The 27,667-nt window shown below is 40.3% G+C and overlaps 1 protein-coding gene across 4 annotated transcripts in view; it reads right to left on the bottom strand.

The window, feature by feature from the left end:
• Positions 1-27,667, bottom strand: part of cadps2 (Ca++-dependent secretion activator 2) — a 191,182-nt gene that overhangs the window by 46,419 nt on the left and 117,096 nt on the right. For all 4 annotated transcript variants that reach the window (XM_026174892.2, XM_026174893.2, XM_026174894.2 and 1 more), the window contains exons 14-19: positions 26,953-27,054; positions 20,889-20,952; positions 19,837-19,960; positions 19,476-19,576; positions 5,098-5,254; positions 2,422-2,563 (exon numbers count right to left, since the gene is read on the bottom strand). In XM_026174892.2, coding sequence (XP_026030677.2) covers positions 2,422-2,563; positions 5,098-5,254; positions 19,476-19,576; positions 19,837-19,960; positions 20,889-20,952; positions 26,953-27,054 — 690 coding nt within the window. The remainder of the gene's footprint in view (positions 1-2,421; positions 2,564-5,097; positions 5,255-19,475; positions 19,577-19,836; positions 19,961-20,888; positions 20,953-26,952; positions 27,055-27,667) is intronic.

Here is a 27,667-nt window from a genome sequence, read left to right as displayed (position 1 = left end):
TCTTTTCTGCTGTCTTTCTCTCTCTCTCACTTCTAAAACTTCCCCTGCTTTTTTAAAAATTTGTTGCTCATAAGCAGAGAGCGCTTGCTACGCTGTCCTTAGACAGTAAACATCAGAGATGGGCAGTAACGCGTTACTGTAATCTGATTACTTTTCTCAAGTAACGAGTAAAGTAAGGGATTACTATTGCAAAAACGGTAATTAGATTACCGTTACTTTCCCGTAGGAACGCTGCGTTACTAAAACCGTGATTTTTTGCGAGAGTGTCTCATGACAGTGACGTAAGTGCGACATTCGTGACAACAGCTGTGTGCAGATCAACAATGGATCATATATCGAGTGCGGGAGAGAGTATGAGCGTGCAGCGTTTAAAGCGTGGACGTACTGACCTTACTTTGAGTTTGATTCCATAAAAAGTGACAAAAACATTAGCGTCCGTTGTGCGTGGGAAGAAAACTTCTTTTTACAGCGAAAAAACCCCCTAAACTTCCAAACAAGCACCGAGTGCGCAATGACGTAATGGGAAATTCACAGAGAAACTCGCAGATTCTTCAACTGACCGCTGCGACACACCTGCACCAGGGTAAACCTCCGCCTACCGCAGTCCTGCTTTACAGGTGAAAATAGAGCAACAGGACCGCTAGTCTTTGACTTTATTTATGTTCTGCTGTGTTTTACTTGCATCTATTTGAAAGACTGAGTGTAAACACACAAAAAATATTTTATTTTATGGGCTGGAATGTGCAGAAAATAGGTTTAAATGTTAAACTAATTTTTTCAAGTCAGAGAATGTTGCATATAATTAAATTTTTGCTTGATGCATAAAGTTAAAAGATTAAAACTAATAAAACAAGTTTTAAAAAGAGACTTTTCCATTTGATTACATTTTGTATGATGGATTATGCAGAAAAAGTAGAATTGGGTAAGCTGAACACAGCTTCAACCGTCTGTTTGTTGAAAAATAGTAACGGACCACGTTTTCTTGTTAGTAACTGTAACGGCGTTGTAACGATAGGAACAGTAATTAGTTCGATTACTCGTTACTGAAAAAAGTAACGGTGTTATTCCCATCACTGCCCATCATACATATGTGTTGCCATACAGCGGCCCCAACCAGGCAGTTGCAAAGAAGATTGGTATCTGCGGAAGCTTAAGGGGGAAGGCTGGCTACTTTATGCAGAAGAAAGCTTGCTAGATTGTCTGTTAATGATCTGCCAGGTCAGAGTAAGTGCAAGGTTCATCAACGGCAAAAAAAGAAAATGTCAAAAGGATATAATAGGTGAAGAGAGAAAGAAGAAACACTGAGTGTAAAAGTAGGCGTCCTTTTCCGCAGCACAAATACAAACCAGAATAGCAGCTACTTGTTTTGTCGGCAACATCTGATGAAATCAAAGAACAATAAAGAAGAGTCACTGCTCACTTCTATTCATGCCATTTTCTTTCACTACAGATGCTTTTTGTCAAAGAGGGCAGTGTGTCCTTGCTGTTTGTGTTCACTTCCATCCTAGCTTATTATTTAGTTTCGATGATGACACATCAACAATCATTATTGCTGATAGCAAACAAGTAAAATGACAATACTTCTTCTTTCATAGGAAAACTGAAGAAAAAATATCATATAGAGCAAAAGCAGAACTCAGATAAAGAATGGGAGAGAAAACAGAGGCTTCTGTTCAAGCTGTTTTCTTTGCCACAGTTCCTCCCAGGCAAATTTACGTGTACTCACTCCTTCGCTTTTACTTTAAATGTCATTCTAAAGCTTTTAAATTTGCTATGATTAAAGTGTAAACTGTTTAACAATAATTCAAAGAAGTAATCACAGTATGGAGGAACCATCTCATGTTTATACTCTTTATATATAATGGCTAATATAACTTAATTTCACAAACTAGGTATACAGAAAGGAATTTGTAGATCACCGGACTTGAGAATCATGAATCCACAGAGAAATAACAGCCTAGAATTTAAATATGAAGTTGATGCTAAATGCACATTTAGAAGTCCATGTCTCAAAAGTAAAATCCAAATTTCTGGTTGAGAAAAAACAAACAAAACACTTTTAGTTTTAAACATTGTAAAAAAGTTGCCTATCAACAGGTTTTTGGATCTGCACAAATACTCCAACACCACTGTTTGCAGGAGGTCAGAGGTTCAAGAGAACATTTGCAAGACTGAATGCATGTCACCTTTAAAACACTGTAAAGAACAAAACACATTTGTAGCAAAGAAGCAAAATTTCATGAACACCTGACGAGGGCATGTTAATGTATTAGTGAAATATTTAAGATATTTGTTGTTTGATATTTTCACTTTTCATGTAAAAAGCTCAGTAGGAATATAAACATTTGCATAATAAAGAAGAAACTCAAGGAGTATTTTATGCTTATAAGCATAGTGACGGATTACATGGGTGAGCCTTACTTGACAGGCTGCCAGGTTTCCTTCTGGAAGCTGCGGTGGATTGATTGAGCAATGGCCAACTCCATTAGATCAATGTATCGTACCACCAGTGGGATGTACAGGTCTTGGAGGTGTTTGTGGAACATCCCATTGCACAAGTGAGCTGTTTGGGGGGGGGATGAGAAAAATGTTATAACTATGTGGACTTTCTGTTCACATTAACAGTCATTAGATGGATTGAGCCCGCAAAGTCTCATTTCAAACTTCAAAATAGTTTTTAGCTTTTTAGCAGGTTTCCAGTCCTCACGACTGAAAATGTGCTCTTCTGGATTAAAGTAAGGAATAAGACAAAACAGAAATGATTAAAGGTTATTCAATAGTCAAATACAAGTTTTCTGGGATAAAAACAAACAAATAAACATTAAAAAATCCACAAAAATTTAAGCTAAGACTGAGTATTTATTTTGTTTATGGTTGAGATTATTACTTCAGATATAAGAAACGTGATGGATTTTACTTCTGATATTGTTCTCTCTCACACACAGTATGCTACTATTTTTCATTCTTGCCCTTTATTAACTTCGCTTAAATTTCAGTGTAAGCTTTAGCGACACCTAAATTACTACTTGTTTAAAAGTGTAGAACTTATTACGCAACCATTGTAATATGACAAATCCATTCATGCATTGCTTTTCTGGTGTTACAGCAGCCACATCCAGTCTTCATATGGAGACTGGGAGAGCTGTTGGCATTGGGATATTTTAGCCAACAGTGTGGCTCCAACTTTACATTAAGAGTTTTTGTTTTCTTATGTGACATTTCCTAATTGGACAAGCTGATACAGACATTTTACCCAAATTAATATCTATTTGATAAATTCTAAAAGTTTAAATTAAAAAGCTTCACTAAATTCAAATGTATACTCTAGAAGGTCTACACGTCTTTTATCAAATGTCATTGTGTCCACAGGTGTTCCTATTATCACTCCATTATCCCCCATTCAAACTGTAATGGTGGGTTTTGGAAAGACAGATAAATCCCTGCAGACAGTCGACAGTCCACAGTGAGGAGAGACAAAGATAAGGTGTTGGTGAGAAGCAAGCAAGCTGGTCTCCCAGGACTTCATTAGTTTTAATTCCTCTCACTCTGCTCCATCATGATGAACACTAGCCTTTTTGCCCACTAGAGAGTAGAATCCACCTCCCTCACGAAAGCTTGTCACATATGACAATCAAGTGAGCATTTAAATAATCTGCAACCGAGAGATAATACACACGCTGAAGAAAATACTTAGAAATCAGCCGACCAGTGAGTATTGCAGAGGATTTGTTGTCCAAAAAAACAATGATGTGAATGATTAAAAACAACGACATATTATATTTTTGTGAAGCTTTGAGAAAGCGATTCATAAATAAACACTCTTGTCCATCAAATCGTTTTTTCCCTCTTTTGTTTGTGAGCTGCAGCGTTTTCAGTGATTGGGACTAAAACTAATCAAACCAATCCCTTACCTCTCACTTCAAGCATAATTATAAGAAGGAAGACCTCATTTGTGCAAACAGTGAAAACTATGATTTCGCTCATACTCTGTTTCATCTTTTTCTATTGCCTCGTTACACTCCAAATCAAGTTGGCTAATGTTGTGACACTTGGAATAATTATGGTACAAACAGAAGATGGTAATTAGAAAGAATGCAAGATATGAGCCACAGAAAAGAGATTTGTGGTTTCTATGCATAATGAAACACTGAGTCTTTATTCTCAACACCGCCCTTGGGCTGTCTATCTGCCTGCCTGTCTGTTACTGTATTTGAGGTATTTTGGCATCCACCATGTTAAATATTGCATCTTGCCAAATCTCTGCTGGCTTGAAGACAAAGCCCCACAGCTGAGGGAGGGTTTGAAAGGAGAAACACAATGAGCCAATTAGATTTTTTCTCCAGCAGTCAAATGAAATATTTACAGTGAAAGAAAGTTTATCAAGGAAGAGAATTCAATATTTACAGTGAAGTACAGTTCATTGCGGTAGAAAATGTTAACAAAATCTCAGGAATAAAAGTGCAACATTTATGTTTGTCATAATTTGAATTCTCCAGGTTCCCCTTTTAGGGAGTTTTCTTTTTCCATTGTTGGGACTTTGACATGAAACCTACATTCACATAACTTGGGTATTAATAAACTTCCCATTAGCTGCAACTTATTCTTTAGGAATCTTGACAAAGCAAAAAAATTAGAAAGTATTATTAAACTGGATCTGTTCCTCTCATGTCTTGCTCTACTTGTTTGCTCTTAGACGGTGCTAGAGTAGCTTTGCACCAGTCACAGTGCAAAACAACCCTTATTTAACATGCAGAACTAAGTTTGTTGTGAAGAGGGAACTAAGTGCCAATATGAAAACAGCAAATGAAGTATAACAGAGAAGCATCATGCTTTGTTGGTTGCTTTAGATAAATTTACCAATGATTACTAGGTGCTGCTCACACATTCTATCTGCCACCACCACTACTTTTGGAACTTGTTGAAATGTGGGCTTGTTCCCTTAGTGTACCAAGGCAGAACAGGTCTGGCAGCAGCACTGCTTAGTGGAAAACAGGCATTTGACATCATTTCCTGTAATGAGCTTTAGCAATCAGCTCAAAGCAGTCCTGAGCTTTAGAGAAGGCCTTAAAAAACGTGTTCAGAAAAACCAAGACCTACGGTCTGTTCGTAGAAAATTGTTGAAGAGCTGAAATAGTGGGAAGCTATTCCAGGAATCGATCGACTGGACCTGAAGAGCTGCCTCCATGTCGGCTCTGTACAGAGACAGAAACTTCTCAGCATGTTCAGCCATCAACTCTGGCCAACATGAAAAAGCCTGGAACAGATGCAGATGAAACGAAATTATATCAGAAAAACAGATAATGCAATCACAGAGTGTTCTTTTGGTTTTAATACATTGATTTCTGCTCATTTTAGATCAGTTCTTTGTGTCTGTACTCATTCCCAGTAGTATAATAGTGAACCCTGTGACTAGTATTACTAGTGTTACTAGTATCTCCCAATTTGACCTTGGGACTTCCAGGCCAAATTCGGCACAGATGTTTCTATATACTATGCCGGCCACTTGGTTATGGCGTTCCATGTATGCCCGAGCAAGTAGTCGGTCGTGGTCATCTTCCTCATGTACACGTAGATATTCATCGTCTCATCCTGGACTGTGATACTACAACTCAAAAGTGTCGGGCCTCCTTCCGCTTAGTGTACAGTCTCAGGATACTTGGTGGTTGCAGCTTTCATAGCAGCCTCTTCCTCTACATCCCAGGACTCTGGGCTTGTAGCTTGAAAGATAGAGACCATCCACAGGGCGAGGGGGGAATTTATTTTATTTTAAAATATGGTTTGTTTATCATGAATTTGTCCACTGGATAAGAACTTTGGTGTGGCTTTCTTTAAATGATTGTTGTTGTTGTTTTTTAAATGCAGAATATTTACAATGCAGTGAAAAGGAGTTGCACAAGAGGATAATATTAAGTGGGAGATCAGCCAGTCAATTATCATTTATATTTTATAAACCTTTTTGACTGTAGCTTTATAGAGTTGCAAAGTAAGTATGAGGTGAAAGTTGAGGAGGATATATGTGGCAAAAAGTAGAGGAAATAATGGAATGGAAATATTATTTATATGTACACTCATACAAAAAGCAAAACCTACAATGTACATAAACATCTAGAAGAATCAATTTTCAGAAAACCTCAATGTAGTCTATACTGTAACATCCTTACAAGACTTTAAAATAATATAAAAAGAAAAATCCAACAATCAGATGTCACCCTGTGAGCAAGCACTTTGGCATCAGTGGGAAGGAAAAACAGCCATCTGCCTCGACCGGTTTGGGGTTAAAGTAGGGAGATAGGACAAAGGACATGCTGTGAAAGAGGGCCAGAGATTAATTACTTAAAGGACTGTTGGTAACGTCACATCACTTGATCATCTTTTTGATGTTAAAAATATGACAACAAAATTATTCCCCAAATATAGACAGAGAAAAAGGATTCACATTTTTGTTTTTGTCTGCCAACTTTCCAAGGCTAACCACAATTCTGGTAATAATACATAAACACACACATATACAAACAAACACACACACATATTATATACATATATATACATATATACACACATACACACACACCCCTTGTGTGTGTATGTGTGTATATATGTATATGTATATGTATATATGTATTAGGGGTGCAACGATATTCGTATCGATATTGAACCGTTCGATACAGTGCTTTCGGTTCGGTACGCATATGTATCGAACAATACAACATTTGTAATTTATTTTATCAATTTTCCTTCTGACGATGCTGTCTGTGTTGAGCGCTCAGTGAATCTGCGTTCGACTACTCCGCCTAGGCTGCACTGTCGAGTGCAGATCCACTGAGCGCTCAACACAGACAGCATAGTCAGAAGGAAGAGCGCAGGGCAAGCTAGCAAGACAGAAGTTAAGCTCTCCTTGCAACATGGACCTCCCCCACCCTCATTCAGATCTGGCGTTTGGAATTATTTTGGTTTTCATGTGACGTATGACCCTGAAGGTAAGCGAGTCATGGACTAAAGTAAAACAGTATGTTGGATGTGCCACGCAATGCTCAATTACATGGGTGGGAGCTAGTGTGTTAGCGCAGTTAGCTCGTTAACGGCCGGAGATTTGCCGTGTTGCGGCGTTAAGGTCATTTCAACGAGATTAACCTGAAAGCACTAGTGGGAACACAACGAATATGACTGCACATTTATGCCGACATCATCCTAGTGCAAAGACAAAAACAAGAAGCATGCTACTAACTTTAGCCGAGTCATTTAGACAGCTGTTAGCACATGATTCTCCTTATGCTGCTGAGAATATAGCCCAGAAGAAGCGGATAGTATAGCTTTTATTTTGGAAAGAGACATTTCTCTGTAATAAACTCTCTTTTCCAAAGATGAGTGATTCCTCAATCAGATACAGGGCTCGCAAAATCGCTAGCCCGACGTCCTGGGGCTAGCGATTTTTTCAGTCGGGCTACCAAAATCTATCTCTTCCCTGCCCGTCGGGCTATTGTAGGAAGGAAAAATATATGTCAATGCTTTTGCATTCTTTCGGAAATGTAGCTGGGTAATTATGTCATTGGCATCGGTGAGCCACTGTCAATATGTGACATATTGAAATCGCGTTTGAATTTGCGCTTGTTTTTTTGCTTTCACTTTGCAATCGTGCGAACTGTGTATAGAGAGCGACAGCACATAATTTGTGCACCAATTCCTCTGACATCGTCTTATTAATCGTTAGCTTACTATGCAAACATGACAAGTGAAATCTCCCGCAGCTTAAACATGTGAGAGGTTGATCGCGCAGAGAATCGCTGAGCTTATGTGAGTGCGTGTGTAAAAGCAGCAGGATTTATATTTCAGTTCTGCTGAGCCAAATAAGACAGGTCAGGGTGAAGAAGTGACAGCCAAAGAAAAGCTTACCACAAAACGGAAAAGTTATGACAAATCAGACTATAAGGCAAAAAGAAAGTGCAGCTTTATGCTTTCATGGACAAAAGAATTTCTGTGGCTGCAATATGACGAGCTATATAACCGGGGCTGCACATAAGTGGTCCGCTGGTGCGCATTCGCTGTCAAAATAAAAAACACGCACAAGGGTTAGGGTTAAATTTAAAAACTGTACTTTTGAGTTAAAATATATATTTATAATTTTAATAAATGACAAATTAAAAAGGCATGAACATTTTTTTTGTATCGAAAAAATATCGAACCGTGATATCAAAGTATCGAACCGAACCGAACCGTGAATTTTGTGTATCGTTGCACCCCTAATATGTATATATACATACACACACACACACACACACACACACACACACACACACACACACACATATATACACACATACACACACACACACACACATATATATTTATATATATCATTCAGTCATGCTTCCTTGAATGATTTGATGCCTTTTAGTCTCTTTTTTTCATTTAATTAACAGAATTTATTCACAGGCAACTTGAATGAATACGGCGTCAAGAAATCATTCGACATTAATTGTGGAAGAATTGTCAGCCTGTGTTTTCATTTTGCAGTTTCCAGCATCAAGAAACTGAAAAGGAACATTTGAAATATCGCCTGATTCTCCCCTCAAGGTCACAAATACAAGGCATTACCATGTCAAAGGAGCTTGCAAAGAAAACCGTCTGGACTCTTTAAGTTGCTTGAAGACGTTTTCAAGCAACTTAAAGAAGTCCAGATGCTTTTCTTTGCAAGCTCCTTTGACTACGATGACCTGGATGACTGAGAACCTTCACAGACATACGGCATTACCATGTCATTTTTTTCTGGCATCTTACATATCTGCCTCATCTTCCTCTGTTGAACAGAAAAACTGACCTCAGCGCATCAGCATATGATTTGAGGCTGGATGCACTTTTCTCTCCAACTTCATGTAGCTATCAACAGCAGAGGTCGACTTAGCGAAACAACCTTTGTTCACTGGACTACTACACAGCCTTGATTCTCTTCAGTTAGCTGAAGAAACCTGTGTTAGTGAGTCGTTAAAGTTTTCACAACAGCACCTGTGGGTTTTTTGTTAAAACACTTAATCGCTTTACAAAGAACCAGCAGTCACAGTAGTGACCTTGGCTCACATCTACTTTTAACAGGCCAACTTTACTTTCCTAATTCAGTTTTAGTCATCAAACATTTTAAGAGACATTAGCCCTTTCACACATAGTGGTTACTACAGTGGACAGCTATTCAAAGGCTGTATTCTTGTATTTGTGTCAGTGTTGATGGTATACTTGCACATAAACCACTACACTGGACAGTGATGTGTCACTCCATACCCGGCCACCCACTGGTCCTTCAATGTTACTATAGATGTATGACATGTCTCATTGTAATTTTTTTTATGCCTAAAGATGAATAAAAATACTTAAGAAAACAATGCTGATCGAGGTTGTCATAATTCATGCATGACAGCCCATATGGAAAAGATACATATAAATCTTATAAGGTTTGTATCGGTCTTGTGTGAAGCTTGTATGAAAAGCATACAAAAGTGAAGACAGATATAAGATCCCTTGAAAAATCATATAAATGAAACTTGTATGTTTTGGATAATTACTAAAACAATATATGAAAGTGGCCACTTTCATGAGTAAATCATATAAGCCTTATATGATTCACTACATGAAGTAGGCCACATCTGATGCAAGTCTTTTATTAGTTTTTTCTATTTCTTTTCCATATGGGAGGGTTAAACACATGGTAAGTGGATTAAACATAGTTTCTAATAAAATAACTCCACTTCCTGTTTTTGCTAGATACAGGATCTATTCCAGATGCTCAACTGTTTGAGTGGTTTTCTAGCCAAACAAATGCATGCAGGTAAATGTGATCAGAATGATACTAAGGGTATTTTTTGGCACCACAGGAGAAATTGTTATAGTAAGTGATAAGGTCTGTTTGGCAGACTAGGTTGCATTTGTCCCAAAGATACAAGATTTAGGTCAGGGTTTTGCACACGGTAGTTCTTCCACCCAAAACTGGGGAAAACTAGGAAACTTTTCTTTCTACTTTTAGGCAACACATTTGTGTTGTTATTTTGGGTTTATACTGCTAAACTGATAAAGAGATGATTCATTCTATGAGTGTGAGGCAGACAGATTTTATAACCAAAGAGTAAAATAAACCAGTAACTTAGAGATACGATCTTATATGAGCCCTGAAAAGGTTAAATGCACTGGTTCTTATATAGCGCTTTTCTACACTACCGGAGCACTCAAAGCACTTTATACAACATGCCTCATTCACCCATTCACACAAGCACTTTTTTCTAAGCTTAAGTGTCTGACATTTACACGCATTCATAGTTGGAGCTTTAAGTTGCTCATCACATTATCATCTACTAATATTTTGCTCTGTAAAAGATACAAAAGTTAACTACATGGCAGAGAAAAGTGAACTGTAAACAAAAAGTATTTGCCCGCTTCCTGATTTCTTTTTTGCATTTGTCATATTTCAGATGTTCAAACATATTTTAATATTAGACAAAGATAACCCAAGCAAATAAAAATGCAGCTTTTAAAAAATGATATTATTTATTAAGGGGAAAAAGTTATCTAACCTACTTGGCTGTAAATGAAAACCTACAGTGGGGCAAAAAAGTATTTAGTCAGCCACCGATTGTGCAAGTTCCCCCACTTAAAATGATGACAGAGGTCAGTAATTTGCACCAGAGGTACACTTCAACTGTGAGAGACAGAATGTGAAAAAAAAAATCCATGAATTCACATGGTAGGATTTGTAAAGAATTTATTCGTAAATCAGGGTGGAAAATAAGTATTTGGTCAATAACAAAAATACAACTCAATACTTTGTAACATAACCTTTGTTGGCAATAACAGAGGTCAAACGTTTACTATAGGTCTTTACCAGGTTTGCACACACAGTAGCTGGTATTTTGGCCCATTCCTCCATGCAGATCTTCTCGAGAGCAGTGATGTTTTGGGGCTGTCGCCGAGCAACACGGACTTTCAACTCCCGCCACAGATTTTCTATGGGGTTGAGGTCTGGAGACTGGCTAGGCCACTCCAGGACTTTCAAATGCTTCTTACGGAGCCACTCCTTTGTTGCCCGGGCGGTGTGTTTTGGATCATTGTCATGTTGGAAGACCCAGCCTCGTTTCATCTTCAAAGTTCTCACTGATGGAAGGAGGTTTTGGCTCAAAATCTCACGATACATGGCCCCATTCATTCTGTCCTTAACACGGATCAGTCGTCCTGTCCCCTTGGCAGAAAAACAGCCCCATAGCATGATGTTTCCACCCCCATGCTTCACAGTAGGTATGGTGTTCTTGGGATGCAACTCAGTATTCTTCTTCCTCCAAACACGACGAGTTGAGTTTATACCAAAAAGTTCTACTTTGGTTTCATCTGACCACATGACATTCTCCCAATCCTCTGCTGTATCATCCATGTGCTCTCTGGCAAACTTCAGACGGGCCTGGACATGCACTGGCTTCAGCAGCGGAACACGTCTGGCACTGCGGGATTTGATTCCCTGCCGTTGTAGTGTGTTACTGATGGTGACCTTTGTTACTTTGGTCCCAGCTCTCTGCAGGTCATTCACCAGGTCCCCCCGTGTGGTTCTGTGATCTTTGCTCACCGTTCTCATGATCATTTTGACCCCACGGGATGAGATCTTGCGTGGAGCCCCAGATCGAGGGAGATTATCAGTGGTCTTGTATGTCTTCCATTTTCTGATGATTGCTCCCACAGTTGATTTTTTCACACCAAGCTGCTTGCCTATTGTAGATTCACTCTTCCCAGTCTGGTGCAGGTCTACAATACTTTTCCTGGTGTCCTTCGAAAGCTCTTTGGTCTTGGCCATGGCGGAGTTTGGAGTCTGACTGTTTGAGGCTGTGGACAGGTGTCTTTTATACAGATGATGAGTTCAAACAGGTGCCATTCATACAGGTAACGAGTGGGGGACAGAAAAGCGTCTTACAGAGGACGTTACAGGTCTGTGAGAGCCAGAGATTTTCCTTGTTTGAGGTGACCAAAGACTTATTTTCCACCCTGATTTACGAATAAATTCTTTACAAATCCTACCATGTGAATTCATGGATTTTTTTTTCACATTCTGTCTCTCACAGTTGAAGTGTACCTCTGGTGCAAATTACTGACCTCTGTCATCATTTTAAGTGGGGGAACTTGCACAATCGGTGGCTGACTAAATACTTTTTTGTTAAAGTAACCAAAGCATTACTGTGACCTCTGCCCCAAAACCTACGGCCTCACCACAGACAGTAATTACTTCTTATTTTATCATTTACACACTCAATTTTATAAGAAAAAACTCAGTTTTACCAGAAAAAAAAAAGATGTGTAACCAGTAAAGCCAGTAAGTATTTTGTAACCACAGGCCATACTATGAAAACTTTACAGGCTGGTGTAATGATGTACAGTGGAGGGGAGGATAACTGCAAACAGCAAACTTGCCTCTCTTCCCTTCCCATGACAGAATAAAGGAAAGGGAGAAAAAGAAAGGAGCCAAATAAACAATCATGCTAAAACAGTTTTCTGTTATATAAAAAAAACAAGTCAAAGTGTTGTTTAAAAACAAGACTGTTTTTATATCCATCATATTCAAAATGGACTTTTACGTGATGAAATGCTTCATTCACTGCTTTAGTTTCCTTAGATAATCCCCCCAAACATATTGAAGAGTCAATCTTTAAACAAAAAGACTCCAGAGAGAAAAAAGCAGCATTAGTAAGAGCTGATTTAAACACTAGGTTGTCACTCTGACATCTCTGTATAGAAACAGCAACAACACAAACTAGCAAGGCAGTAAGCATGCCATCCAAAGACACAGCAACTGAGTAAACAATTATTAATTTCTAAATTTAAGCTGTGACAGCTTGCGATGGTCTGAAAAAAAAAAGGCCTCTAATTTGTAGTTAACATCACATCTGAAGCATCCACCAGTCGCCATGGCAGCGGCAGAGCATGGCTTGTTAATAATAGTGCAGAAACAGATGCCTGAGTGCCATGCTGCCACTTAGGGCTGATTAAAAACACCACATCTCAACACCTAGGATTGATCAGTTTTACACTGTGGCATAAAATTCTATGTGCATATGGGGTGTGGGCGTTGTTTTCATCGTGCCTCTACTGCAGACGTTAATGCAACGCAGCCATTTGCCATGTCATCTGCCATTTTAACATGAGCTGCCAAACAAGGCAAAGAAAAGAAAAGAAAAAGGAAGTGCTGTGAAAGTGATCAAGAGACATATGAAATGATCAAGTGACATGTGGCATCTTTGCCACTACCACTCAGATGACGAAAAAACCCCTCATAGTTCGAAAAGAGTTTCAGAGTTACGCTTCTGCAGTTTGAAAAGACTTGTTAGCGAGACGTATTCTCACAACACTGAGAACACACAGTTTTGAATACTTTAACATACACTACGTCAGATGCAGTCGGCTTTTAAGATTTGAAGAACTTACTAGTTTCATAATGCTTCTTCACTATATAATGGATAATTCTGGTTGCAGTTTTTTTCCGTTGATATCAGCATCGGTGTGACATCCAAGGCCCTAGAGTGGCACCAATTGATAGTTTTTAGGTCAACCATTTCTTCTTATGCCAATTATTTTATTTATTTACTCAATGATTCAGACTTTAGTTTAGATTTTTGGAATTATCCATTTCTAAATTCCTTAAGCTTAAAACGTTCCTTTTTTGCTAAAGCATATAGTTAGGGCTGGGTCAGGTGACCCTGAATCCTCCCTCAGTTATGCTGCAATAGATGTAGACTGCTGGGGGATTCCCGTGATGCACTGAGTGCTTCTTCTTCAGTCACCTTTCTCACTCACTGCGTGTTTATATACTTTTCTGCATTGAATCGTACTTGTTATTAATCTCTGACTCTCTTCGACAGCATGTCTTAGATCCTGTCTTCCCTCTCTCACCCAAACCAGTCAAAGCAGATGACCGCCTGGTTCTGCTGAAGGCTTCATCCAGGTAAAACCTTCCTTCACACTGTTGCCAAAGTGCTTGCTCATAGGTCATATGATGCTGGGTTTTTCTCTGTATGTATTATTGTAGGGTCTACCTTACAATGTAGAGCCCCTTAGGTGACTGTTGTTTCAATTTGGAGCTGTATAAAAAAATTGAATTGAATTAAGAAATTTACAATACAATTTTATTTATATAGCACATTTAAAAACAAGGTGTATGCCAAAGTGCTTCACAGAAACCAAATAAGAGCAATAATAAAATAAATAAAATAATATAAGTACAAATAGAATATACTAACAGGTGGGAGACATAACTAATCAATGATACCAGGCATAGTCTCGGCCGTAACAATAGTAGGCACGAGCCGAAAGGCTGAAGGCTGAAGGCAAGGCTAAATAAATACGTTTTTAATCGAGATTTAAAAGATTGAATTGAATCAGACGCGCGGATAGCTTGAGGAAGATTATTCGAGAGGTAGGGTGCGACAGCGGTGAATGCGCGGTCACCTCTGGTCTTGAGGCGGGATCTAGGTCGCACCAGGAGCATTTGGCCTGCTGATCTAAGCGCTCTCCTAGGGGTATAGAAGCTGAGGAGATCCTTAAGATAGCTGGGCGCGGTGTTACTTATGATTTTAAAAGTGAGCAATAAGATTTTAAAATCAATGCGATGTTTAATGGGGAGCCAGTGCAGGTCGGAGAGAACTGGAGTAATAGACTCAAACCTACCAGTTCCGGTTAAGAGACGCGCAGCAGCGTTTTGAACAAGCTGCAGTTTGTGAATAAGGGCAGAATGGAGACCAGTATAAAGGGAATTACAGTAATCTAATATTGATGTAACAAAGGCATGGATACGTTTCTCCAGGTCCTTACGTGGTATGTAGGGCTTGGCCTTAGAGATTACACGTAATACAATACAAAATACTACATAGAGTGCACTATACAGGTCATCGGATGTTCAAGATGGGCTTTACATCTTCCAACAACTGCTCACACTGTCAAGGCAATACACCAGACAATTATATCCACGCTCTTTGGTTCTGTCCACCAGTGCAGATGTTTTGGCGCGAGATATGTGAAGACTTATCGAAGTGTCTGAAATGTAACATTCCAACTTCCCCCTTAGTGTGTTTGTTGGGCAGCTTAGATAATGTCACTTCAGAAAAGAATATCGCCCATATGGTTTTCACTGCCCTATGCATAGCCAAGAAAACTGTCCTCATGAACTGGAAAAATAAAAATAATCTTAATTCTAACCAATATAGAAATTATCTATTAGATTACATTAGTCTTGATACAGCCTCTGCCACCACATCAGATCAATTGCTCTGGGCTCCTTTGATCAGCTCCATCACCTAGTGGGGGTGGGGGATCATAGTTTGGTCCCGCCTTCACTGTTGTGATTGGTGTGGGGGTAGGGACAGGCTTAGGGCGTCGGGGGGTTCCCCGGAGGCATCTTCCTTGGGGGGCTCAACCCGGGGTAGCGGTCATGTCCGGTTGGGGGCTCTTTTGGCTCTCGGGTGACTGTTTCCTCGTGGCTGCGTGCAGCGGGGCTAGGGGAGGGTCTGTGCTGACGGACGTGGGTTACTGACCTGGCAACCTGGCTGCCCCTGGGTGGGTCCGGGATGGGCGTGAGGTTCTGGGGGTGCTCCGTCTCTGGGCTGGGGCCCTGGCCGGGCCTCGGGGCCTTGGGTCCTGGTTTGTGTGTTGCCGAGGTTGTGGGCGGGTGAGTGCATGGGGGCCCATCCCTGGCGCAGGGTGCCGCCGGTGCGTCGAGCCACCTGGGGGGCCCTTCAACTGGTGGGGGAGATTGTCACACCTTGCAGGAGCTTTCCTCTCCTCAGGAACTCTCTGCAGGAGGGGGAGATACAGGAGAGGTGGAGGAAGATCTCAGCCTGGGCGTCTATTGTCTCATGTAGTCTGGAAGATGAGTGGATGGTGGGGTGGGTGCAGTTTTCTCTGTGGTGGGGTTGGGTGGACTGTCCCGGGCTCTGTGGGGCGCTGCTGTGCTGGGCCCCGGTCTGGATGGGCCTGGGCCCCCTTTCCCTGGCGGGTCGCGGAGTATGGGAGTGCCTACTGGGGTCAGCGGGGGAGCTGGCCCCAGGGAGAGGGGTCACCTGCCCCTCCCTTCCTTCCCTCCCCATCTCCAGCTGCCTCCCTCTTCCCGCTCCACCACAACCACCCACACATGCAGGGCCTTGGAGTAGGGGTATGTCACCAGGGTGCAGACGAGGCTACCCCCCCCCCCCCCTCTGTCCCCTTCTGGCTGCCTCTGCCTCAATTTTATCCCACAACTTAGACATTCACATTACTCACACTCTCATTACACATACATATAGGATCTTGGGGGTGGGCACGATACACGGAGTCCAAATTACCATCAGGGTGTACACCTCACCCCTGGCGTCGTTGCCCACCTCTCAATTTTAAATACACGTAGACATTGAGGGCTAGCAGGAGGGACTATGCGCTTACCTGCTGCTCCTTGGCAGGTAGCTCCATGCCCTCCTGGGTTTTAAATGCACCTTAGAACACACATGCATCAACACTACAATGAGCGGGTAGAGGGAGGTTTGGAGTCTTCTCTCACCCCCATTCTCTGCGGCCTGCTGGAGCGGGGGGCTAGGAGGAGTTGGCTGTCCGACTGCGGTCTGGAGTGTGGGGCCTTCCTGCTGCTGCGGAGTCGGGGCGGTCTGCCTCTCCCCACCGCAGGGAAAAGGGTAACACCACCTGGGTCTGGGTGCAGTTCCCCCCTCCAGGGGCAAGGGTACCTAGACCCAGTTCGTAGAGTATGCTTGGGGAGTGTGATCGTGTGTACAGCGTCTCTTTATGTCTGTCTCCACGTTGGTTGAGTGTTGAGTAAGTGCATATGAGAGCATGAGGGTGGGAATGGATGTTTGTATCTGTGTGTGCCTGTATGTCTGTGTCTATATGTCAGGTTGGGTATCAGACGCCACCTCTCTGGGGACATCTCAGGCCCTCCAAGGTTTGGAGGCCTATCTCCACCCACCACCACTTCCCCTGCCAGTGGCGGACTCCCTCAGGTGTCGGTGCGTTGGTGGTTCTTTGTGTCTGGGGTGGGCGTCCAGGTACACACCGGCTCACTCCTTGGCGGCCGCTTATCGGGGCCTGGAGCCTGGGGCTCGCTCAGGCCACTTCGGAGGTGGGGTGCCCCCGGCCTCTCGGCCTGGGCCTCGGTCACTCAGGCACAGCTGGCTGCCGGGCGCGTCACTGCAACTCCCCCTGGCTTCTGCTCCGCGGCTGCTGAGTGGGCCCTCATCTGGGACTCTCCTCAGCTCTTACTGGGACAGTGGCGCGGCTGCCCCTCTGTTGGTCTTCCTTGGTCTCTTGTGTTCTGGGGGCCTCTGGATGTCTGGAGTTTTGATCTCCTCCATACCTGCTTCATACCCTGGAGGACGGGGCTGTGGCCCCCCCACACTCCCTAGCAGATCGTTACATGAAGAAACCTTTGGAATGCAAGCATGCTGATCCACACAGGTATGCACACAGGTGTACACACGGGTATTCACAGACGCGGACTACAGCTTTCTTGGCTGCTGCCTCAAAGCACATTGTGCGCTGTCTATCTTGCGTGCTGCACAATATCGTTTATTATTTAGTATCTACTGATATCTACTGCTAGCTAGTTTATTGTGATGGTGCTGTTTTTTCTATTATGTTGCTCTTTGTTGTTTGCTTTCTCTTCTTTTTTTTTTCTCCATACAGGTGACCCAGGTGTTTTGTTTTTTTTGTTTGTTTTTGTTTTTCTTTCTTTCCCCCTTCTCACCGTCTCTTCTCTCCTTTGGTTTTCTTTCTCTCCCTCTCTTTCTTTCATTCTTTCTCCCTGTCCTATCCCCCAGTCATGTCTGTCCCATTTGTAGCAACTGAAAATAAAATAAATTCATAATTATAATAAAGGTCAATCAAATGGACCAATATGGCAAGGCCATGATGATCCACTTGGTAAAATAAATCCGCTTGGCATCTTTCTTGGCCTTAAGACAACAATTCTGATGGCTAAAGATCCAAACGGGACACAAAAAAAAAGAAAAAAAAAAAGAGATTAGACGTAATTGATAGAAGCCAGATTTAACTACAGAGGACACATGTTTGTCCAGCTTGAAGGAACTGTCCAAGACAACACCCAAGTTCCTCACAGTGTCAGAAAGGGAGTTGGCAAAGGGCCCAAATACACCAGTTAGTTCAGCCCGAGGGATGGGAGTATCAAAGATTACAATTTCTGTCTTCTTATCATTTAAAATGAGGGAATTGCTCAGTAGCCAGTTTTTAACTTCACTCATACAATCAAAGAAGTGTTGCAACGATGACGCGACATCCTCAGCTGGTTCAAAATAGATTTGAATGTTATCTGCGTAAAAATGAAAGGAAATATTATATTTATCAAAGATTCGGCCCAAGGGTAACAAGTATAAAGAGAACAGCAAAGGACCCAGCGCAGACCCCTGGGGGACACCAGAGGTGACAGGGGCAGTGGAGGAGGAGTAGATAGGATTTAAACCAGCTAAGGGCACTGCCCGTGATGCCCACCAGATGCTTAAGCCTCATTAAAAGGACATTATGATCCACCAAATCAAAAGCAGAGGACAAATCAAGCAAAACTAAGACCACAGGGTGCCCTGAGTCAGCAATTGAGAGAAGGTCATTAAAGACTTTCAGTAATGCAGTTTCCATGCTATGGCGTGGCTTAAACCCCGACTGAAATTATTCCCCAATATTATTTGCATCCAAATAAGTTTGGAGTTGGGAGTGAACAATCTTCTCTAGGACTTTAGACAGAAATGGGAGTTTGGAAATAGGACTAAAGTTAGCGAGATCATTCTGATCGAGGAAGCTCCTTTTGAGTATAGTTTGCACTACAGCGTGTTTAAAGGCAGCCGGAACATAGCCCAATAACAATGACAGGTTCATTAGTGATAAAATATAGGGCCCGATAATGTTAAACCCTTCTTTAATAATGCGAGATGGAAGAATGTCATGAACAGCGTTTGCATTTTTCAGGTGATCAATTATACCCCTGAGAGTGGGCAGTGAAAGTGGATCAAACTGATTGAGGTTAGTGGAGCATCGTAAAGCTGGGGCCTGACTCATCACAGTGGGGTGCGAGACTCTTAGAGATAAGATTCTGCCTGTAAAATGATTTAAAAATCCTTCACAAAGAGCTAAGGAAGCCAGTCTAGGCATTACAGGACAGGGATTAATCAATGAGTTAAAGGTTTTAAATAAAAAATGTGGATTGTGACTGTTATCTGTAATGACAGCCGACAGGAAACCTGCCTTAGACAACCTAACAGATTTCTGGAATTCCAGGCGGGTCCTGCGAAGGATGTCAAAAGACACCTGGAGCTTATCTTTTTTCTTTTAAATTTGCATATTTTTGTCACTCAACACATTCTGAGGTGGGAAAAAAAGGACCTTCTTTGAAATAAAAGTCAAAAGTCTAGCAGTCTTTTAAATTGCATCTGAAGTCCTAATGTATTAAAGACAGAAAAAAAGGAATAAAATACCTCAGAGTGATGTTCTTCATTCTGTTGCAAGACTTCGATGCAGAGCTCTCCCAGCCTCATCATGTCCTCCAGTCTTTTCTCTGGAGGTACCTGATGTTCCACTATGTGGGAAAATTCCATAGCAAAGAAGCAGAAGCCATTGCAGATTAGTTTTACACTCAAACATGACTACAGAACATTTCAGAGAAGCCTCTGTTGTGTGTACAGTATGTTGGGTTCTGGGTCAAACCCTACTGATCACTAACAAATCTATCATTACGTTATTCATGATCATCTATCGTTTACTGTGATCCTCTGTTCTCCCTTCAAGCACCACCCTGAAGTGACATCTTTTGGTAAAAATCAAGCTATAAACTCTCACCCTTGATTTTAGCATATTCAATCAACTGACTATAGTTGATTTGAGCTGCTTGTTCCAGACACCTCTGCACCAGTTTCTTCATATCCTCTGGAGGAACAGGGGTAGTGATGTCTTTCATCAAAACCTGAAAAAACACATATCTCATTTAGGTCTTCTTAGAGCTCAAGAGAAGCCCCACTGTATGGCTTGTCAAACCTTCTGTGTGTCAGATGCAGCCAATCAGAATAAAACCGGTGGTCAAACAGTAGGATAGCCTCCTTGGACATAGAGCCACATAAAGTGGGGTGTTGAGCACCAGAGTAAAAATATGACGTGAAAATAAGTTGGATAAAACTTGATTTTAGTCAGGATAAAAGTCAGAATACTTTCTGAGTGCCGTCATGTTGAGCTTTATTTAAATTTCCAGGTATCCATCCATTTACATTATATATAATATATACATTAGGTGAATGTGCAGTAGTAGCATGTATGCAGCAAGCAGGTGAATTCTGTACATTAAGTGAATTAGATTCACTTAATTAATTGACTTACTTGAACAAAGATTTGTTCAAGTAAGACTGGGGTTAGCTTTCTTGCCTTTCTAGCAGCATAAGTCTTCTTCAAGTCTTATTCCCTTGAAAACTGGTCTGTACTTTGTCTGAAGACATTGATAATCACTTGAAACCAAATTGCACAGATACGTGATTAAACTGATTCTAAGACAGCTGATAAACAAAGGCAACACGCTTTCCTTTTCTATACATGTATGTTACATGTTTCATGAAAAAACTGTGCAGGACATTTGTCCAGTGGTGCAAAAAATATTTAAGCCCTTCCTGATCTCCTAACTTTTTTTGTATGTTTGTCACGGTTACAGTAAATGTTTCAGATGATTAAAAAAATGTAAATATTAGACAAAGACAACACAAATAAACACAAAATGGGGGGTGTTTATTATTAAGTAGAAAAGAAATACAAACCTGGATTATGACACATACAAAAAAATCGGGGCAAACACTTTTTCACACCACTGTGCTGTATGTTAAAATATGATTTAATCAGAGGCCAATTACCCGTTCCTGAAGGGAGAGCGTGGCCTTTAGGGCCCCATCTGGTCGTCCAAAGGGAAAGCAATACCTGCAGATGCAAAACGTAGGCAGCCACTTAGAAACAATCTCAAGGACAACTTCATAGAAAAAAAAAAGAAAAAAAAAAGAGAAGAAGAAGAATAGGAAAATGCGTTCAGTGGCAGAAAACGGTCAGTTGGCAACAGATGGCTGCCTGCTCTTGTCTAATTACACTGATGAAGGAAGCGTTTCTCACCTACAGCTCCATCGGAGTACAGATGAGGCAGTTCATGCAGGTTTCTCGTTGTTAATTGACAAGTGAACAGTACTTAATAAACAAAGGCATGCAGTCACACAGGTCAGCCATTTATTAGACCAAAAAGAAATACAGGCAGATGTTTTGCTCTGCTAACAGAGAAGAAATTATGAAACTCACTAAACTAAACTAATATCACATCGGACTTTGTTTAAAGATTCAATTCATACTTTATGTCACAAGTTCATGATGTTCATTTAAAAGAAAAATCAATCTCCACTAAAGACCAAAATGCTCAAAAGGCCTGAAATGTCTTTGATAAATACGTATTTTATCTGCATCGGCAAGCAAGCTTCTGACAGAAAGGAGACATAAGTGGTGATAATGTTTAAATGAGTGAATATGAGATATCTGATTAAAGAGAAAATCGGCAGAATTTTAGTCAGTCAATTCTATTTTAGTCAGTATGGGAAAACGAGGATTTTTAAGTGCTATAGTAAAAATTTTATAAAAAAAACCAAGACTATTTATGGTAAATCTTCAAAGTTTCTAAGCATATGTAATGATAACTGTGAAATTGTATCTTTATATATTTAATATTTTTTAACATATTTTTAAAAAACCAATGAAAATGTTGTGCTTTTATTTTTAATAGTGTAATAGCTTTTGAGGTATTCATGTTCAAACATATCCACAGATTTCAATCTGGGATGGACCATTTTTCAAGAGACTTGAAAAGTATTTGATATTTGAAGCTAAAATTTCACTGAATCCTCTTTGGACCATAAATGTCTATTTTATTTTAAATAGTTTTTTGGAATTTGACTTTAATGAATAGAGACAATAAAGACAGACAGGAAAGTGGAGGAAGGAGAGGGGAAGACACGCTGCAAAGGGCTGCGGGTCAGACTTGAACCCAAGCCGCTACTTTCTGGCCATGCGGCATATGGCTGCCTGCTCACCCACTGAGCCAAACCGGCGCCCCGACCACAGAGCTTTTACACAAATGGGGGAGGGATGAACAGAATGTTCTAAAACTTGGCTGACAGGGCTGAGACAGAGCGACCCTTATATAAATTTAAATGACACAAGGGAAAGAAATTGATGATGTGAAAGATATTTAATTGTTGATGGCACTAGTACAGCACATTTACTGTTATGACATCTACTAAGGGAGTTTCAACAGCGTTTCTCTGATTAACCTTCACAAAGAGAAATTTTAGTGAAGTGATGTAAAACATGAGGGTACAAGCATCATGTTATCATCTTTCTGACCCATTCATCCACTCCAACCTCTTCCAATGTTGAAGCACTACAGATGCATGATGTAAGTTAAAATTTCCTTTGTTTTTCTGGTTGAGACAGTAGATATGACAGTGCTAATAAAGGTGAGAGATCGTTTCCAGTCTCAGACATGAAAAGCTCTTTTTCATGTCTGATTTTATTTCATTTCATCATCCAAATATTGTCTAAGCAATCTGTTTTGCTTTCCAAAAACTATGAATCCCACATGCACTTAATAAAAAAAACCAATAACAACAAATAGTAACTATGCATTACTATGTACTGGACCAGACAATATAAGTAAGAGACTGCAGGGATTTTCAGGTTTCACTCAGACAGCCACACTGAAGCCTACTGAGAACTTACACTAAAATTACAGACTGTCAGACTAATTTTCAGTTTGTTAACAAAAAGCTGATATTTTTCAAATAAAATAAACGGTGGTCTGCCTGAAAAATGTGAAACTGGAGGAGCAGGACTGATTATCAGTGATTCAATGTAGGTACGGGGGCAAATTTTATAGTGAAAGGAAGTTAAAAGACATTAACAACTCTGACTTAATCCAAACCAAACTGTGGAAATCCATCTCTTTTCTGGGTGACATTTGCATAATCCCTGCCTTGTCTTGGCCATTGTTTATCAGCATTAGCCTCTTGTTTAGGTGAGTTAGTAATGACTCCTGCTGATCGACCCCCTCTTCCCGGCCCCTCCTGTGTTCTCTGGAGCCAGATGGAGGGCCCTCTCAGACATGAAGGGTTTAAAGAGATGGGTTTCAGTACAGTTAATGGCACAGGTCCATTCAGATGAGTGTTGCTCAAGGTCTTGGGGCTGTCGCTTTCACACCATCCTCACAATGTGCTCAAACAGCAGCGGCATTGCTGAATGGCAGCACGCAGATTCAGGGAGGTCTCATCAGCTGCCATCAATACATGTCTTGCACCTGTTGCATGTTGCCGATGGTGCTAAAAATACCCTGACTGCTTTCATTTATGAGAATGAAGATAATGTTTTTATTTTTGTTTTACAAATTTTCGGCATTTTGTTTTTTGTTTTTGTCAATTTATTTTTAAATGCTTTTTTTATTAAGTTTTAACACCCCCACCCTCCCACGACAGTCCATCTACATAGTTGGCAAATCCACAATCATAGATTAAGAAAACCACACATTGTAATAAGAATATAAATGATTACAATAGTAATAATAAACAATCTTACTGTGTAGTCCAATTTATGTATGTCTTTTTAAGTTAACCAGTTAGCAACAGCCATCAACTTAACAATTACAGGCATTATTATTTCAACAAGTTCCTCTGAAATAGATGACCTGAACCTAGAAATCAATTTATACTCCCAGAAGCAGTGACAATATGAACAGCACTTAATGTGCAGAGGAGAGCGAGAGCAGTTTATCTTGTGCAAAACAACAGAATGAAGAATCTAACACTGAGTTTCTCTCAGTCTGTTGCATATGAAGGTAGATTTGATCAGGACTATAGCTACCTGCCTGTCATCCCTTACATATTCTGTGCCTAAATCCTTTACCCACTTATGAGGAGAAAGAGAAGGGAGTAGAATACAGAAGGTGCTCCAAGACAAATATCCAAAGAAGCGTTCCTTTGGAAGTTTTGCCTACAACTGTTGGCTCATCTTCAAACAGGTCTCCAAGTACATGAATCCCCCTGTCCCACCATTAATGCTGTCATATAAAATAGGATTGAGCTTTACCACTGGACTTCTATTACGGACATCACAAGTGACCAGACTCCATGGGGAGTGTGGAGAACAACTCCACGAATTAATACATGATTCCTTTTAAAATACGCATGTAGCTAAGACCAAAAACAGCAGGCATGGCAAACCCAGTTGTACAACAGAATTTTAGGCATCCGTGTCTGTATGTAATTGTAAAAGTCTAAGCCTCTGTTTAGGTTTTTTGCCATCCCGTATAAAATTAGAGACGGCCTTTTCTGTATCCTGAATTTTCTTCTTCGGCAAGTACAGAGGATGCATCTGCAGAGAGTATAAAATACGAAACAAAGTGGTAATTCATGCCATCATTCAAGGTCTATTTTAACTGCATGCAATAAACTGGAAGAAAATTGAGCTTCCACAGGTCCACATGTTTGGTGATATTTTAATTCCTAAATATGTAAATCCAGATACTGACCGACTGAAGGGAATATTGTTCATTGTCCCCCACATTTCCAGTAGTGTGGCCTGAGATTGACTAAAGTTGACCTTTTAACGAGTTATAGAGCCTAATTCACTAAGGAGTGTTAGAGTAGCCACAACTGATAATCAAGAGGAGGACAAAAACAAAAGAATATCATCAGTCAGACATTTCTGAGGAGAGAAAAAAAGTCTATTCTAAAGTTATGGAGGGCGACATACAAGTTGTAAAGAGATTCACACATTTTCTTGGAGGGAAACATAAAAGTACATACAGGCCCTCCTTAATAGTTATTGTTTTGTCAAGTGTTAAGGAGGGCAGCAATGTAAAAAACTAATTCCCATGCTTTTTGAGTTATATGATGCCAGCCTAGCTCCTTTGCAATTTACTAAGGTTCAGATCTGAAAAATGAGTTTCTTAAAATTTGCCATTTCTTTCTTAAGGAGTGACAGGATATTGACGACATGGTTGATGCCCTTCAGATTAAGTGATAGAATTTTAATATCACTCATATGTATTATTTTTCATGTGATTATGAAATTAGTAATCACACACACAAGAACTGGTGCATAGCACACATGCAGTGTAAAAAAGACTGTCCCTAATAACCCACCCACAACCACAAACTCCAGCTTTGAACAGCCCCACAAGACCCCACAAGAACAGAAACAAATAAACACAGAATGGAATTATGACCTCTTGAGCAAGTGAAGCCAAGATCCGTCCCTCCACCATAAAGAGAGAACCATATACCGCCAGCAGGGGTATCCCACTCATGATGTTAGTTCCCCACACACTCCCACACCCTGGCCAATTGGCAGTGTCAATGAATGCAAACCACAGTAAGTCAAGAATTATTTGAGAATAAAAAAAAAAAGCAACATAAAGAAAAAAGGGAGAGACAAAGAGAAAAACAAAAATAATAAAATTCTTAAAATACTAATGTGTTAGTATGGTCCAACACTGCTTACTCATTTTGTAATGCAGTGCACCTCCAAAGAAAAAGAAAAAAAAACAAAATCGGCATAGCCTGTTCGTATCTCCTTATCACAAACAACTGCAACTGAGTTTCACTCAGAACACTGAAATATATACGGATACTGTATTTCCTCTCTTTATAGGGTGCTCACGCGCCCCGTTAAATTGCCGTCTGGCCCCTCACCTGCGTTAAACAATCTTGGCAATGTAAATCTTGCTTCCTTGAAACGACAGGTCGCCTTTCTCCCTGCCCGCTGATTGCATTCTGCTTTTGTCACTTACGTTGTGCAGTTTGATGATAGTAGATTGTTGTCGTTTTTCATCAGGGGGCCAAGGCTGAGCCCTGTCAGTTCTTTGTTTAGCTTCCAGGCCCAGCATCTTCTGAAGCCAGGTTTCAAACAACTAGATTGCCTGTTTTCCTTCTGTGTCTCAAGTTCATTATCAGGATCCGTGACTCTTCCCTCCAACGAGACTGTGCAGCGTATATCATTTACAGTTTCTTATTGGTACTGTTTCGAATTTATATCAGTGCAAGTCAAAAAGCCGCTGGGTCAGCTTTTTGACTTGCACTGACATACCTACAACCATGAGGGAAAATAATGACAAACCTGCATTCATATACTAATGAATAAGGAGTATCAGTGTTTCAATGTGATTGTTACATGTGAAAAATTAATTTGTTCTCAAATGTGAATCATGTATGCAATGTCTGGTGAGTCATATAAAATCTTGTGAAAAAGTATTTCACCCTTACTGATTTCTTTTCTGTTTTATGTTGTATATTTGTCGAACTTACATATTTGAGATCTTCAAATTAATTTTAACATTAGACAAATATTACCCGAATAAATACAAAATGCTAATTAATCATAGTTAATTAATGATTTAATGTAAGTTAACAATGATGAACCACATTATTTTGGGAAAGCTGACTTCAATTTCACAGGCCACACCCCCCCCTGAATACTGCTAGACAAGCTAAATCAAGAACTCACTTAAACAGAATCTGTCTGACTAAGTGACTCTAGCTCTTCTGGGAGACACCGATGGGCACCTAAGCTAGCTGAGAAACATAATCTTGTCTCTATATCACAGGTTCCCCTTTCCATAATGAAACTAATATTTAAACAAGTCGACAAAGTCTAAAATAAAAGATCAACACTGATTTTTGGCAGAAGGACAGAAATCTGAATTTTCTATGTAAATGACATTGAACAGTTCATCCACACAGAAGGTTTTGATTACAATTTTAAATTCCATGACTTCCATGACAGAAATTTCATGACCACATAAGTCTTGACACTTTCTAGTTTTAGCTGAAAAAATAAGTCTTCAGAAACAAATATACTTCTATTGGTCTTCAATATGAAGGTGTTACATACCTAAAATGTGTGATCTGGTTCTCCAGCAGAGCAATAAGACGACTTCTGATTGCCTCAAACTGCACTTTTTCCTCCATGGTCACTGTGCCTATCCCATCAGGCCTGATGAGAACGAGAGAGAGAGGGGGAAAAAGAGACAGACTCATGTTTACATAATGGTGACAAATTACTGCTTGACGGTGGGAAGCAGCTGGCGTTTTTAGCATGACCAACTGATAATGAATCGTGGAGTCTAGATTTCATGTAAAAAGCTACGTTCAGAGTTCGCCACAGGGGGTAGCTCTGCATGCTTGATTTGACATTTGAGTCTTATGTCTAATGCCCTTCCTGACACAATCTTAAAGGACCTATTACTTGCTAAGCAAATATGTAAACTACTACACTATACATTATAAAACTAAACTTGAAGCTTGAAAGCTAAGCTTGTTGTTTCCCTTCTACAATGTGGTTAGCATTGTGAAAGGGTTTATTTTAATGCAAATCAACATCTTTTCTTAAATATAAATTGGTACTTTTGGTTGCTAACCCTAGTAGTAAGTGAACCGCACAATACTAAAAGAAGTCTCCTTAACTCAACTCAGCATGAAACTAAAGTGCTAAAGTGCTTCACAGGTAAAAAAAAAAAAAAAAAGGAGATCAGGAAGAATACTTTTGCAAAATCTTACCAACATTAAGACAGTAAAATGTTCAAGATAAAAAAATAAAGCTGAAAATA

Source organism: Astatotilapia calliptera, chromosome 7 (assembly GCF_964374335.1).
Source record: "Astatotilapia calliptera chromosome 7, fAstCal68.1, whole genome shotgun sequence".
Classification (NCBI taxonomy): Eukaryota; Metazoa; Chordata; class Actinopteri; order Cichliformes; family Cichlidae; genus Astatotilapia; species Astatotilapia calliptera.
This window is presented reverse-complemented; position numbering and strand designations above follow the sequence as displayed.